This window comes from Cydia pomonella, chromosome 21, assembly GCF_033807575.1.
Source record: "Cydia pomonella isolate Wapato2018A chromosome 21, ilCydPomo1, whole genome shotgun sequence".
NCBI classification, from domain to species: Eukaryota; Metazoa; Arthropoda; class Insecta; order Lepidoptera; family Tortricidae; genus Cydia; species Cydia pomonella.
In genome coordinates, this window is record NC_084723.1 from 12289170 (window position 1) to 12305288 (window position 16119).

A 16119-nucleotide genomic window follows, 5' to 3' on the forward strand; every position below is an offset into this window, starting at 1 on the left:
ATATACCATTGAATGTATATTGTAGGTTGAAATAAATACCTTTTATATTTTAATTTTTTTGCGTTACTTTGTACAGTACGGATGTCTACCGTCTCCAATTCTCCCTCAATTGCTCGAAGGCTAACTGGAAGATATCCCTTAAAGGGATAAGTTCGCCTTTGTACTAATGATGAGTATTTTATTTCCTGTTTTGTTTTCATTCCTGTACAATAAAGAGTTTTACTACTACTACTATTAACAACCAAATTAGTTTAAACCTTAAATGGCTCAACAATTTAAGTCCGTGACTGTACCTAAACACTAAAGAAACCAGTCCATTGATGTCATACATCTGTTAATATATCTCAATAAGGCTAAATTATTTATTATCGAATCAAGCCCAAAATAATTAAGTTGCCTTTCAAAATAAGATTATCGTATAACAATCAGTTTAAACGGTATAAAGGGTACGCAAAGAGCATGTAACACTCCTAGAGTTGTAGGCCATAGACTACGGTGACCGCTTACCATCGAACGGGTCATATGCTTGTTTGCCAGCGACATAGTATACCAATATAACAATCATCTGTTTAGAAGCTACGGTCTTTTATAATAAGAAAAATATTTAATAAACAAATTCAGAGGTTTCAGGACGTATACCGTGACATTTCAACTAGAGTCCGACCAAGATAAGTCGGCAGCGATGTTGATAGCTAAGACAGTGCAAGTGTTATTTTAAACGGCAAACTTCTATACAATTACGACTTTTACTTAACACTTGCACAGTCTGGGCTATCAAAATCGCTGCTAACTTATCTTAGTCTGACTCTAAAACAATAAATCGGAGACATACAGTGTATTCATTATTTTACTGCCGAGCGTAAAGACTCACATCAATACATTTTAACATCAAAATCTCTAATAAAACGTTTTTTTTTTTTCTTATACCCATTAATTTACCCAAACGAAATAAAAACCAAACCAACGTAAAGAGAGTTAATTGCCAAATAATTACATTATTCCCAACATCTGTGAACGCGAAAATAGTTTCGGCGATTTAGCGTCTAAGTACCTCCTCATAATTGCTTTAGGCCCCCGAAACATTGATCGTGCCTTTCAAAACACAAAGAAAACCATACCATTATCAACCACTCTATTCTATCCACACAAGGGTGGCTTTTGAGTAGTCTATAACGGAATATAGGGTTGTTTTTTTGATAGAAAGGGATGCATGTTCTAGTAAACGGTTGGCTGGATCTCTAAGGGGTGGTTCTCTCGGAGAGTGACGCCCCGATCGTAAGGGTAGCTGTCAGTTTGCAAATGTTTCTCTTGCTGAGTGGACGGGGGTGCTTGTTTGACAAGTCGGGATTGACAGTGAAGTGATGTTTGTGTTGTGTTGAGAGGGATTTTCGGGTTTATTTTGAGGTATGTTGGTTTTGTGAGACAGCTATGTGAACTGGTGTATTTTTATTAAATGGCGACGTGATTATTAAATTTACCTATACCCATAATGTAGGTACGGTCACGTCTGATAATATCGATACGGATAAAGTGACAAAAAATATGTAAACACTACGTTAATATATGGGACATAAAGTCGTGTATACATATTTTTGGCACTTCGATCGTGTCGATGTTTTCAGACGTGACTGTACAAGTACAAAGTAGATACCCGACTGCCTACCGTCCTAACCTACGGTTTTATTCCCTAAATATTCTTGCTGCTCCTATTCTAAATACGTAGGTCACTAGATAAGTTTCGACAAATATGAAACAATGAGGTGGCCTATCACAAATATTTTTAAAAGTATATTTCCATAGACGATGTTTGGGCGGAAAAGCAATTACTTTATTTTTAAATTTACTTAATAAGAAATATATTTAAACTTTGAAAACGTCGGCGTGGGCTAAGGGCGATTTACGCATATTTTATACAACATTTTCATTTCATACAAAGTTAAGATTTTTTTAAGTAAATTTAAAAAGAATGGAAATATAGTTTTAAAAAGTATATGTGATAGGCCACCTGTCTGTTTCATATTTGGCTGTTGCAAAACTTATCTAGTGACCTATGTACCTATTATTATTATTATTGGGGTTTTGTGGGCCTTTGAGTGCCACGTCGACCAAGCAGTGATCTGTTGTGACAGCCCTTTAAAGTTCATTACTAATGCCCGTTGAATCCAGGAAATTCCAGATTCCTTGGGCCGTAATGTGATGTAGGTACGTCATAGGGTTGCAATACGTGCCGCTCTAAGTAGGTACTTCTTTTTGACATTAGTAGTCTACAGGAACAAAGAATGTGCATTGCAGTCTCCTCTAACTCCTGGCAGAACCTATACCTATCTTCTCAAGTCGAATGGTGGTCCCTTTGACAGACTAACTATCAATACCTATCTACAAGCAGAAGTTACTCCACTTCGCGAAAAATGCTTATAGATATTTTTTGGAAATTTACGCTTTAATTTAAAAACGTTCTAAGGTATGTGGCATTGGAGATCTTATTAGGATTAAATTAAAAGGACATTAGGCCTTGGATATTATTAAAAACCTATTAGCTAGGTGTAATACACAATCATTAAAAAAATTACATGAAAAAATTAAAATAATTTCATTACGAAATAGCGCGTCACTTGATTTGCAACCGGTATTATAGTCCGTTTCCGCGTCCGTCCGAACACAACACTATGAGTAGGGTCTAGTGTTATTTGGCTGCGGTTTTCTGTAAGATGGAGGTACTTCCCCAGTTGAGCTCTGCTCTAGATCTGAAATAACACCCTCTGTGCCTTAATTAAAAACAACTATTATATATTGCAATTGTGAAAGTAAAAAGTTTTCCTGTCTGCCTGACACACAGGTAATATTTTTGTCAATGGTAAATATGTCTTTAGTACTTATTCACAATTAAATCTCTCAACTGATTTAGATGATATTTGGTATTAACAGCTTGAGTTCGGCGAAGGACAATAAAGGAAAATCACAGAAATAAAATTAATTATCGGAGACAAAGTCTCGAGAACAATCTAGTATGCACCATAAATGTTTAAACGTACACAGAGCAGGGGCCCATTTATCGTATGGGTTACCGTGGCAACACACAAATAATATTAGACAAATACCGTTCGAGAAATGGGCCCGAATCCTGGACTAATATTATTAGTCTAATAGCGTTCAAGAAATGGACCCCAGCTATGACCACCAGCCCTGCACCACCAGACCAGGCCAGTTTAGGCGACCGGTCTGGCCTAGTGGGTAGTGACCCTGCCTATGAAGCCGATGGTCCCGGGTTCAAATCCTGGTAAGGGCATTTATTCGTGTGATGAGCATGGATATTTGTTCCTGAGTCATGGGTGTTTTCTATGTATTTAAGTATTTATAAAATTTATATATAATATATATCGTTGTCTAAGTACCCTCAACACAAGCCTTATTGAGCTTACTGTGGGACTTAGTCAATTTGTATAATAATGTCCTATAATATTTATTTATTTATTATGACATGTGCCGCCGTGGAAGCGTCAAGGAAGCGTCAACGCTTTAAAAAATGGTTTTAAAAGTTGATTGGCCAGTTAAACACAGTAAAGGCCATAAAATCGGTTAGGCCATAAACCGCGCTGTTAGATGGTTTAATTACTAGGCGAGTTTTGACGGAGTGTCGTAAAATTACATTACAAAGTTAGATGAATAACCCTTTACAAGATGCGTGGTTAGTGTGGCTTTTACACCGTGGCGAACGGACCGATACATTTATGAAAGACAATTCAAGTACTTATTTTTTTTTACAATAAGTGCACGCCTGTATGAAGACTGAATGCACGGATTTCTTTTATTTTGTAACACCTTCTCATAACTGTGTTCTATGCAAATAAATTCTTTAAATCTTTCTTTGAATCTTTGATGGTAAGCGGTCATCTAAGAATGCCCGCACCTGCAGGTGCTACATGCGCGTTGCCCTTTAAACATGTACACTCCTTTTTTAAGAACCTCATACCGTAGTCTGTCGAGAAAACCTCGACAGGGAGCTCATTCCATAGCCGGAGCGTCCCGATGAATCCAGTCGGATTTTGTAAACGGAATAATTCTTTTGAAATTCTTGTTGGCGTGACAATTAGTTTCATGCATAAGAATGTCTTCTTTATTATTGATGCGTAGTGCTGTAAACACTGTATATGTGAACAGAACAGCGTCTTTGCTAATATATTGAGCCCATGTCTTCTTATTCTTTAGTTTCCATAATCTTGCGTTTAATTGACGCAGTTCAAATTATTGATTATTAATAATTAAAATTACAAAACCAGACTAAGGGTTCTATTAAACTTTCATTTTACATTTATATACGAGTACGAGTATTATATACTAAAATGAAAGGGTTTTATGCATACTTACCAGGTATTTCTATGAATTTAAGTTCTGTACTACTGTCCTTCGTAAAGAGACCATTGTCAAACAAATCTGATAAACTTTAGTATTTACACCGCGAATGTCCTTCGTAAAGAGACCATTGTCAAACAAATCTGATAAACTTTAGTATTTACACCGCGAATGAAATGAGAATCCAGCACGATCTTCACATACGCTTCGGTGTAACACACGGCCTGATTAGCATGTAAGGGGTTAGGCATTTTCCGGTGTTAAGTTGCGATGGTATCATGGACAGCTGTCCTTGCGTCATCGTGGACGGATACCCTAACACGCTTCGTGATCTAATCAGCATATTAGAGGTTAGAATTTAATGTTTTGTATAAATTAATATGGGATGGTAATGTTTTTTGATTATGTAATAGTGTTTGTATTTTTTCACTGGTTTTATTAGAAAGCAGATAACTGTCGCGAGTCAATTTTCGCTAGGAAATTATACAGGCACTTCAAAAATAAACCCATTAGTCAAGCATAATTTAATTTAATATTAATATAACATAATAACAATAACAACAATCTCTTATTAGAGATGTTACACACAGAAAATGAATAATAATGTTTTTCAATTCTTATAGATATTATTTGTATTTCTGTTAATAGATGGATATCTTTACGTGCTTTTTGAGCTTTTTAGTAGGTATTTATTAGATCGATAGTTAAATTTTCTGTATAAATGAATATTAGTTTGTACTGGGAAAGGGATGCTAATATTAAATATATTAAAACAGGTCACTTACGTATTTTAATCGCTCAATATATTTCACTCCGTATAGAGGAGCATCATCGGGAGCTCGCGTAGGCGGACCGGCGCAGACTGCGGACCGCATCTCCGCGACCGATGATTTAATACGTCTGTGAAGTTTTGTTATTATTATTACTAAGGGAAGATATCTTTCGAATCTATATCCTAACATACGTTTATCTAAAGCTATTCGGCATTCATTAGGTATTAAAATTTAGATAGATTAATGATCCATTGCATTAATATTAGTTTATACTGAAAATCATATTCTATCGGATATTTAGATCTTTTAGGAGCTAAATTAATCAAAAATCATTTAATAAAAGATTCTCCTGTCACTGGCAGATGCCAGCAGGCAGAAACAAGCAGCTTGTCACAAAGTGATGATTACATTTCATCATATCATTTGGCCCGTATAAAAAAACTTATTTAACACACTATAAGAACGTTGCCCAAGCATAAGATTCACAGCTTTGCTAAAAAAAACCGCGCATTAGAACATAATAATTATTAAGTGTTAAGTATCTCTAAACTTTTTAAAAGCCGACCGCAGGTGCATTGGCTTAAATTTCAAATTAATTCATATTTTGCCAACAGCCAACCGCTTAGTAAAAAGTTAATCGATTCGGTAAAATATCGATTACGCAGCCGGTGTGATTGTATCTGTGGTATAGAGTTACCGTAGACAAGCGTGGGAGGTTTTTAATGCGTTTTAGTAGCTGAAAGCTTGTTCCAAATTTAAACTGTGAAGTTGTTTGTTAGTGTTCCATGAATTTTCAACCATTTTTTTTAAGTTATATTATTAATGTTGATGCTATTTATCTAACTGTTATTTAAGTCATTTTATGTACATCTTGTAACCTATTAAGTGTTAACGTTAATGTAAGAACCTTTAATGTTCTTAAGCAATTTGACAGAGAAACTGAAAATCGTGAGAAAACAATTAATCATTACATATTTTGGTTTGATAGTTTAGATTTAGTTTTCAATAAGTTTTAGAGCTAATTGATGTTTCCATTTTATATACTTCAGTTTTCTGTTTTTGTTTTGAAACTTATTGAAATAAAAAAATAAACATTGTTCTCCGTTTTTCCCGTAGGATCCTAAAACCCACCCATCAATAATAAAATAATAATAATTCAGCCTATATACGTCCCACTGCTGGGCACAGGCCTCTCATGCGCGAAAGGGCTCGGGCTATAATAGTCCCCACGCTAGCCCAATGCGGATTGGGGACTTCACATACACCTTTGAATTTCTTCGCAGATGTATGCAGGTTTCCTCACGATGTTTTCCTTCACCGAAAAGCTAGTGGTAAATATCAAATGATATCAACCTATCAATATAATTCGTAATTCATACTAATGCCTCTGTCTGTGAGATGTAGACCTCGTGAACCTACATGGCTCTTCCCTTTAAAAATAAAATCAAAATTAATCGAGATAACATTAATTATCGAACCTGCTCATAAAATTTCATGGGAATCAGTTGATAAATGCGGCCAGTAGAGTAAAACAGCCGAACACACTAATGTATTTATCCAATCTGAAACGGAGACCTTTGCTCGGTCACCTAAATTAAAATTAAATTAAATTATAATTTATTTCAGATCTTTACAATCCATAGATTTTGTTTGATACAATAGTCAAAGCGCGTTACAAAATATTATAACACAAACGGCCTGATTCCAACTTTAAGATACGTCAAATATTTACTAATATGATATGGATCTGTGTCAAAAGTGACGTTTCGTCAAACAAACACGTCACTTTGACACTGACATATCCAATCAATATGCTATCTTTAGTAAATTTTTGACGTATATTAAAGTATTTTTTTTATACTACGTCGGTGGCAAACAAGCATACGGCCCGCCTGATGGTAAGCAGTCTCCGTAGCCTATGTACGCCTGCAACTCCAGAGGAGTTACATGCGCGTTGCCGACCCTAAACCCGCCCCCCCCTCGTTGAGCTCTGGCAACCTTACTCACCGGCAGGAACACAACACATGAGTCCCTACTCATAGTGTTGTGTTCCTGCCGGTGAGTAAGGTTCACTAGACCCTCCTAGTGTTATTTGGCTGCGGTTTTCTGTAAGGTGGAGGTACTTCTCCAGTTGGGTTCTGCTCTAGATCTGGAATGACATCCGCTGTGCTGTGCCCTACCACACAGAGCGAGATGACATTCACAATGCCCATACCTCTCTTTTGGACGTAGTTTAAGGACGTACCCGGGTCCAAAAGTTGAAATAGGGCCGTATATGCGTATGTCTCACGAAAGAACTCAGATTAAAACTGACCTTCACTCGGTCAGCCAAACGGTCAGCGTGAGGGCGTTACAAAATATTATTATATTATGACACATAAACGTTAAATATAACCTCGTTACATAACTAAGCCGACAAATTACTTTAACCGAACGCAATCCAGTTACCAAGTACACTTGAACATTAGTTTAACTTTACGACCGGGGAGTGGCGGAAAATAGTTAGAAGCTAACTACTTTCCATCATGTCATCGCGTTATAGGCAGACATTATTACTGACCTTTGGAAAGTTAAGTTTCATTATTATTCTGTTAACTGTTTAACTCATTATTTTACGCCTACCGTAAAATTTGCCTACTTTGGTTTGAAAAAATTCAATATTATTACATTATGGCAGGTATTGTAAGAGTCGTCCTAACTGGGAGGATGTCGTAGTTACAAATAATTAGAAAAATAATTAAACACTCTTCAATATACTTTTAATAACATTTTAGCTTTGGTGTAATATCTCTTAATATAAATTTCTCGATAATATGACCTTTTTGAGATTTCCTGCAGTAATGCTGTCAGCAGTAATGTCGATCTGCAGTACTGTAGCAGTAATAAATAATAATAAATAAATATTATAGGACATTATTACACAAATTGACTAAGTCCCACAGTAAGCTCAATAAGGCTTGTGTTGAGGGTACTTAGACAACGATATATATTTATAATATAAAAATATTTATAAATACTTAAATACATAGAAAACACCCATGACTCAGGAACAAATATCCATGCTCATCACACGAATAAATGCCCTTACCAGGACTTGAACCCGGGACCATTGGCATAGGCAGGATCACTACCCACTAGGCCAGACCGGTCGTCAAAAGTAATGATGATGCAGTCTGCATCCGAACGGTACCTTTAGCGTAGTTTGACTCAATACGCCTGAAAAATGACTCGGATAAATAGGTACCTCTTTTACCGGCCATTTTTAAACCTCCATTTCCAGTCAAACAAACTGTATCACACGTAATGGCCGAATCATGTCCGTTTAAACATGCGATCGCATCCAATCACTGCAAATCGTTCTCGATGTTTGTACGTAGTTCACAACTTTTGATTTGTTGGCTGACCAGTATAGGTTGGGCTCGATGGCATCGTCATTACCGGGGGCCTAGCCAAGATGCAATCGTTTGCGGAAATAGAAATGAAACCCTATCATTTCCATACCTACAATATTTACGTTTCATTTTCTGCAAAAGATTGCCATCTTGGCTAGGCCTCCAGGTTCTAACTTTCAAATATATGGGCGTGAAACTTGCCACAGAAGATATGGCCGCACGACGGCGGTTTTTGCCTTTTATCTCAAAAATTAGTCTGAAAATATCTTCTGTATCAGATTTGGCACGTCAGATCCTCCGGCAATATCACAGGCTATGGTATGCAGGGAAACGGATTACGTACTACTAAAAGTAAATGAAAATAAGACATGTTTTCGCCATTGTTTTCTATCGAGCATAACTTTTAAGTACTATGTATGCTAACTCGGAGCACGAATATGAAAGATGTAATATATTAAAGTTTATTACCTTAAGAGGCTCGATATTAGACATGACATTGAACCTATTTACTATTGACACGATAATGATAAGTTCTGGTTTAGATAAGTTCTCATTTAGATATCGTTTGTATGCCGTATAATTGACAGATGCAGCTCGATTCGGGCAACCAATGTCACTTTGACGTCGGAAATATGGTAGATAGATCTTATTGGAATCACAGCGGAATTGAAATAAACGTCAATTTTGACATGTCGTTTTGTTATCGATCTTTTAAAGATCTTTCCAAGATCTTAAACGTGTCTTAATCATTCTTCGAATCGGGCGGTCAGTATTGGGTCTCAAGGGCCTACTTTAGATATAAGCTATTTATTACAGTAATGTTCTGAATATATCCATAAAAATAATATTTTACAGTAATAGAAGGTTTTTGATGAGCTAATGTACAACTATACATAAGCTTTACCTAATAATAAACATCACTTTAGTATTCGTGCCCCGAGTTTTACGCATGTTTTTAAGGTTTTGGTCGGATTAAGCCCTCAACAATAGGGTTGTTTTCAATTTTTTGAAACGCTTGTATTACGTTCTATATAAACTAAAAGTTGCCCTAAAATTCAACTTTTATACTAAAAACGGCTTTAAATATGTTAAATTAACAAAATATATTTTGACAGATGCTTTCGCGCCCAAAACGCTCTTTGAAAATTGTGTGACGTCACAGTTTACGGTTTGACACAAAACTTCATACACACGTAGAAGATACGAACTGTCAACTGACATTTGTCATTTGTTGTTTATCGCCTAACTGTCAACAGTGTCAATCCGTGAGTTGTGACGTCATCAGAATCTTCAATGACGTTTCGAGTTTGGTCACGTGACGTGTGCCAAAAGATATTTTAAATTCAATATTTACAAAAATATGGTCACTAGTAACTACAGGTCCCCTAAAAGTAGTTTAACATGTTCTTATAATCCAAAAGAATTTATTGGGATGCAATTCTGCCCTAAGATTTGTAGATGGAAACAACCCTATTGCGTGTGATTTTTTTTCCAATTTGTGCTTGGTTAAAACGTGTAAAAACTCAAAAAAAAAACACTTCAATTTTCGTTATCTCCCTCTTAAGCTTTGGCTCTCTCTTATTTTTTTATGCTTTCCCTGTATACAATACAGGTAATTCTTACAATTCTCGGATTCAAATCGCACTCCAAAATAATGTATAATTTGGCCTAGGACTTTCATTTCAAGCATAGACAGAGATAATCATACGTCTTTATTTTACGCTAGTACTAGCACACAAAAGAAAGGGATAAGTATAATTTCCTTGGTTCTTACTGACTAGTTGTGTTTGCCAGAATAGCCAGACGATCTGGAATGTTTTGTGAATGCCGAATGAAATGAGTGAATTCATGTGATGCTCACTTGCCGGCGGTATCGCGGCATCGTAGTGACAGAGTCGTGGCTTCGTTTTGGGAAATTATTTACATTTAAACATGTGTTGGTTTCATGATTACGAATAATACAATTTGCGGTTGGTTAACGGTTATTTTTAATTCCTAAGAATCCGTAAGAGGTACGAGCACATATTTTCAACCTTATAAATTATAAAGTCTGTGCTTAGGTACCTACATATTTTGAACCTTTTACATGCATCGATATTTATGACCTGTTTCATTATATTTGACATAAACAATGCAGTAAATATATTACATAGTTTAAAAAAATATTTCCCGTCGATTTAGTAAAATAAATAAAATGTTCGAAAATTGTAAACATTGTAAAATTTTAACCGAACAGCGTTAAATTCAATTCGAACCCCCGAAATTAGGTATGAATTATACAATACAATTTGACGTTATATGACCTGAAACTTTAAATGACTGAATGTCATGTTACAATTAATTTAATTGACAAACGCTCGAGGGACACTTTCGTTATAAGCTATCGTGTTATTAGGTTATCATTTATTGTATTTTGGTGTTAATAGAACAGTAAAATGTACATAATTTACTTTATTTACTAGGACATAGATGTTAATTGATCCCAATAGAGGCATTTTATAACATGGCGAAACATTCATTCCAATAAATAAGTTTGCGACCGGCTGTGTAGGTCATAGTAGGCGATTTGTCACTACCTATATATAAGCGAAGTCCTCTTATCCGAATTTGTCTCAAATTTTATATGAAAACCAAATTTCGCCCAGTAATTACGTCATAGTAAGCGATTGGCCAGTATAAGCGGAGTTATAGTAAGCGGTTGGTCTGTATAAGCGGAATCATAGTAAGCAGTTGGTCAGTATAAACGTAGTAGTGGGTAGTGATTCTGCCTATGAAGCCGATGGTCCTGGGTGCGAATCCCGGTTAGGGTATTTATTTGTGCCATGAGCACAGATATTTGTTCCTGAGTCATGGGTGTTTTCTATGTATTTAAGTATTTACTTTTTTACGTTTTACTTCTTCATGTTCATATTCGACATCCGATATCGGACGATATGAAAACGCTCTCTAAAACAGGTCTACTTAAACGAATCCTGACATCAAAGTTATGTAATTTACTTATCGTGCATTTCGCTCGCACTTGTCTGTACATTTATTGGTGCGAGTGAGATGCACGATAAGTAAATGACACCATTAAATACCATTTTGATGTGATACGTTTGAAGTAGCCTGTGAATGTTCAAAGTGCTGTAACAACCTATTTTCAATTCAAGAACAAAGTTCTTTTAACATCAAAAACTCACTAATACCAGGGGGAGGAAACTAGAACGTTCGGGCTTTCTCGACTCCGTTCAGCTCAGGATTGCTCCGAGCAATTATTAAGGTTGGCACAACTTGACGTTCCTTTGCGTGCACAACCACAGATAAGACAATTACGTGAATTTTGATAACCCTAAATAGCCGAAAGGGATAGGTCCATTGATTAGACAGGGACAACACGATTCGGCCCTGAATCGCTGTCAAACTTCGGTTTACTACGACGTTTCCTTTCTGTACGGTAGTACTACTTATTACTTATTCTGTACTTATACCCAATGATATTATATACCTATATACGAGCTATATATCATCTTATACCCTCTATTTTATCCGCTATACTCTATTACACGCAAATCCTGCTAATACGTTAAAAGACAATCCAGTTTTCCTGAAATACATATTTCGTAATACGATTATGCCACATTTTTTAAGACGGCATCATCATTTATGCATAACCCCCCAGGGCCCCTTGGGGTCTGACAATAACGCACTTAAGAGCTCTGAATAATGGAGGGCCGTCTTTTAGTGGAGATGGAAGTTTTTAGAAACGGGGAATTACACGGGTAATTTGGGTAGAAATTAGGGTGAAAGTGGATTTAAGTTAAAGCATAATAAACATAGATACCTATTTATCTTAAAACATTTCTTCTAGGCCATTGCCCTGTAGCATAGAAGTTATTACACACTTTTTTTGAGCTCTAAAAGCCAGTTCCCGGTCTGTAGAGCTACCCCAAAATATTATTCGGTACCTTAAACTCGATGTTACAAAGTCATGGTAAGCGATAAGCACTGCAGATGGACTCACTCTTTTTTTTTAATTATATACTTAATTCCTAGGAATATTGGTTTAATTTAACACCGCAAAATAATTGTGTTTGGTGTTGTTAGAATTGTCTCGATGAGTATTAGAAAGTGTGGAAAAAAGTACAGTTTTCGTCAAAAACTTATACTACAGTAATGTTGTATTTCCCTCTCCAGGCCAGCAATGCACTAGCCACCATGGACTCCCCCCTCTCCTCTCAAGACGAGCGCGACATCGAAGTGAACGTCGTCTCCGGCGCCTCTAGCCCCGACATCTCTCCTTCTAGAAGCACGCAGAAGAGCCCCTTCTACGAGCTAAAGAAGGACAAAGAAGAGAAAGCGACGGGAAGCGCGCCGTACACCAGCTTCTCTATAAGTTCGATATTGAACAGAACAGAGCCGCGGAGAGAAAGTAATGTGCTGGAGGCGGCGCTCGCGGCCAATCATTTTGGGAATAATGATGCTATGTTATCAAGGTAAGTCTAGTTGCTTGCTAGCCTCCTGTATCTTTAGGTATTTAAATAAAAGTAAACAAAATCTACTAGCCAACATGAGGAAATAAATCAAAACTTGCATTAATTTACTTTGCCACTCTCGTGCAAATTTCTCATTAGTTTTTGAATAAAAAAAGAGCCTTTAGAAGCTAGTGTGGTAAAATATTAAATCGCGAAACTGCTATCATTGAACAATCAAACAGTACATTTTAAACAGTTAATTGACAGACAGTAGAGCAGACAAACACGACCCCCAAATCCATCTGACATGTAACATCAACCCGAAACTATCCCATGTCCGACGTCGCGTCGGCCCCATTTGTCCGATGTCAAGCCCATTTGTCCGTCTTCCTTGTCCGACAAGTACATCTTACGTAGATAAAGGGATGTCTGATTAGCTGGGTAACTACCCCTGGGGTGGGTTTATGAAGCCTTTATCTTCTAGTTTATCTGACGGCACATTTGTGGTAGTAAATATAGCTTAGTAAGAAGTACTTGTTTGGTGTAAAAATGTAATTTCTTGTGTGAAAAAGGGGACAGCGGTTTCTCCATACAAACTTAGTCCACATGCCACTCTAGATATTGATATTATGGAAAATATTTTTACATTAACCATACCATATATTAACCATACCATAGCAAAGACAATTTGAAATAGAGGTCGATTGTCAAAGTAGATTTTGTAGCCACAGTTTACTGCCATCTTTCGACAGATGATTATGACGACCGGTCTGGCCTAGTGGGTAGTGACCCTGCCTATGAAGCCGATGGTCCCGGGTTCAAATCCTGATAAGGACATTTATTTGTGTGATGAGCACGGATATTTGTTCCTGTGTTATGGGTGTTTTCTATGTACTTAAGTATTTTATAAATTTTTATATATTATATATATCGGTATCTAAACCCACAACACAAGCCTTATTGAGCTTACTGTGGGACTTAGTCAATTTGTGTAATAATGTCCTATAATATTTATTTATTTAAAATATTTATTTATTAAAACTTTTAGAACACCATTCGATGCCATCCTTATTCCTTCACTCATAAGTGTTAAATTTGTTAATGTGAACATTATTTTGGCGCCATACCACTTTTTGATATTTAACAAAGAAAACTAAAACATAAATAATAATAAGAAAACATTCATAATAAAAACAAAACAATAAGGGAAAAAAATTCAAAATATGACATTGAGAAGAGGAAAAGAAAAAAGTTAGACGGGTGTGTATATAGTATGTATATTGTGACGGAACGGAGTGCAATATATAATACTTATGTAGTTATTTCTTTTACAAGTCGGCAAAGTTGTTGTTTATCCGGTCGTGCTAATATTGATACTCGAGCAAGCGAAGGATTACAAAATTGAATTGGTTCTAGAAGTGAAATCTTGAGCGTTGCGAGGGTTTTAAGGCAGGAGGGTTAAACAAACTTTGCCTCCCAGTGAAGCACAAACATTTTCACTACACCAACACGAGGACAATACTAACTACTCAAATACTTAAAAATTAAATCTAAATTAACGTAATAAAAAATATATAATTCAAAATCATTAATTAAAAGTCAATTCTACTAGCTAACATAAGAAACTTCAAAATTTGCACTTTGCCCCACATGTGGATAAAATGCAACTTATTCATTAGTTTTTGGACAATCAAGAGGGCCTTTACCAGTTGGTGTGGTGAAAATATATTTGTGTACCTGTGTATTTTTAGTGTGTGTTTTAGTTTGTATACAATAACATATTAAAATATTTTTATAAAGATTTTTCTTGTATATAAAGGTCAGGATAGAATATACTCGTATAGTTGAGTGTGAAGTGCATACGTGTTTGATAATAAAACAATTAATAAATTACATTTGGCTGGGCTATTATAAGAGATTTAAACCAGATCCCCCATTAAACTAGGTATAATTGTAAGGGTAAAAGAGATGTGAAATTTAAAATTAAAATAATATATTCTTTTCAATTTAAATTTCAAAGGGCATTTAAGGGCAAAGTCGATTATTAGGTCGAACCATAGTAGTCTCATTCGATATTTAATAACACCGTTAGAGTAACAAGAATAGAGATATGTATAAACAATAAGGTAAGAGAGAGACAGCGCTTTACAAATAAAAGACACTTCCAATATGTCGTTGTTTCAATAATCAAGTCCTTACATAATAATGCTGGGCAAGTTCCGACAAGGCTTGAACTTCGGTAATTATGCCCGAATAGCCTTAAAGTGCCGGGAACTAAATAGCGATCGCCGATCTTAACCGTGCCTCGTTTGGACTTAATAATTTAGGCTAGTAAGTACTAGCTTCTGTCCGCGACTTCGTCCGCGGATGATGAAAATATTAATTGATAATAACTGTCATATCAAGCCAATTCCAACAATATAATGTGACACTGAACGAACATGGATCTGACATCATTCCAATATGAGATGTTCCAATCTCCTTTAGAGGACCTGCTGAATTGTTAACTTTTAACATGTTGGCTACGCGGGCTGTATCATATCAGTATCATATTGGAATGAGATTTAATAACTAAAACTCGAATTGGCCTGTCAATCCTTCCTAGGGACTTAACTATCTCCATACCAAATTTCAACTAAATTGGTTCAGCGATTTAAGTGTGAAGAGGTAACAGACATACAGTTACTTTCGCATTTATAATATTAGTAGGGATTCAAGTTTGTGTGTTATTTTTAACCTGCCAACACTTTCCAAAATTAAAAGAGCAGGTCATGTAGATTGCTAAATTTAGAAAGGCCAAACTTTAATTATTTTTTTAACCTAACATAAACATTAAAAAAGTTGGGTCGTTTACGTACGTATTTTTTTGAATCCGCGCCTGCATCGGAATATCTCAGTTTACATAGGAAAAAAAATCAAGGTAGCCAAATCATTGTCAATTATGGTCGGTATCCGACCTCCGATTAAGAACACATGTTACGAATGTAGGGATCGAATTGTAACAGGGGTGAAGCTTTGATCTATCGCAGAATAATTAAACTGCTTATAACGACGAGACAAAGAAAAATTCTACACTTATTTCCTTCACATTGGTACTTAAATTTGATTACCTCGAACGAAAACATCGTCTAATCGTAAGCACTTTCGGTC

The 16119-nt window shown here is 36.0% G+C and overlaps 1 protein-coding gene across 2 annotated transcripts in view; it reads left to right on the forward strand.

Annotated features, from left to right (window-relative positions):
- Nucleotides 1–495: 495 nt before the first annotated feature.
- LOC133529811 (homeobox protein HMX3-B) overlaps nt 496–16119 on the forward strand; it is a 38427-nt gene continuing 22803 nt past the window's right edge. Inside the window, exons 1-2 of one of the 2 annotated variants that reach the window (XM_061867620.1) lie at nt 496–1404; nt 12692–12990. In XM_061867620.1, coding sequence (XP_061723604.1) covers nt 12713–12990 — 278 coding nt within the window. In that variant the 5' untranslated portion in view covers nt 496–1404; nt 12692–12712. Of the gene's footprint in view, nt 1405–11718; nt 12991–16119 lie in introns of those variants that run through there. The other variant, XM_061867619.1, reaches the window with a different exon arrangement.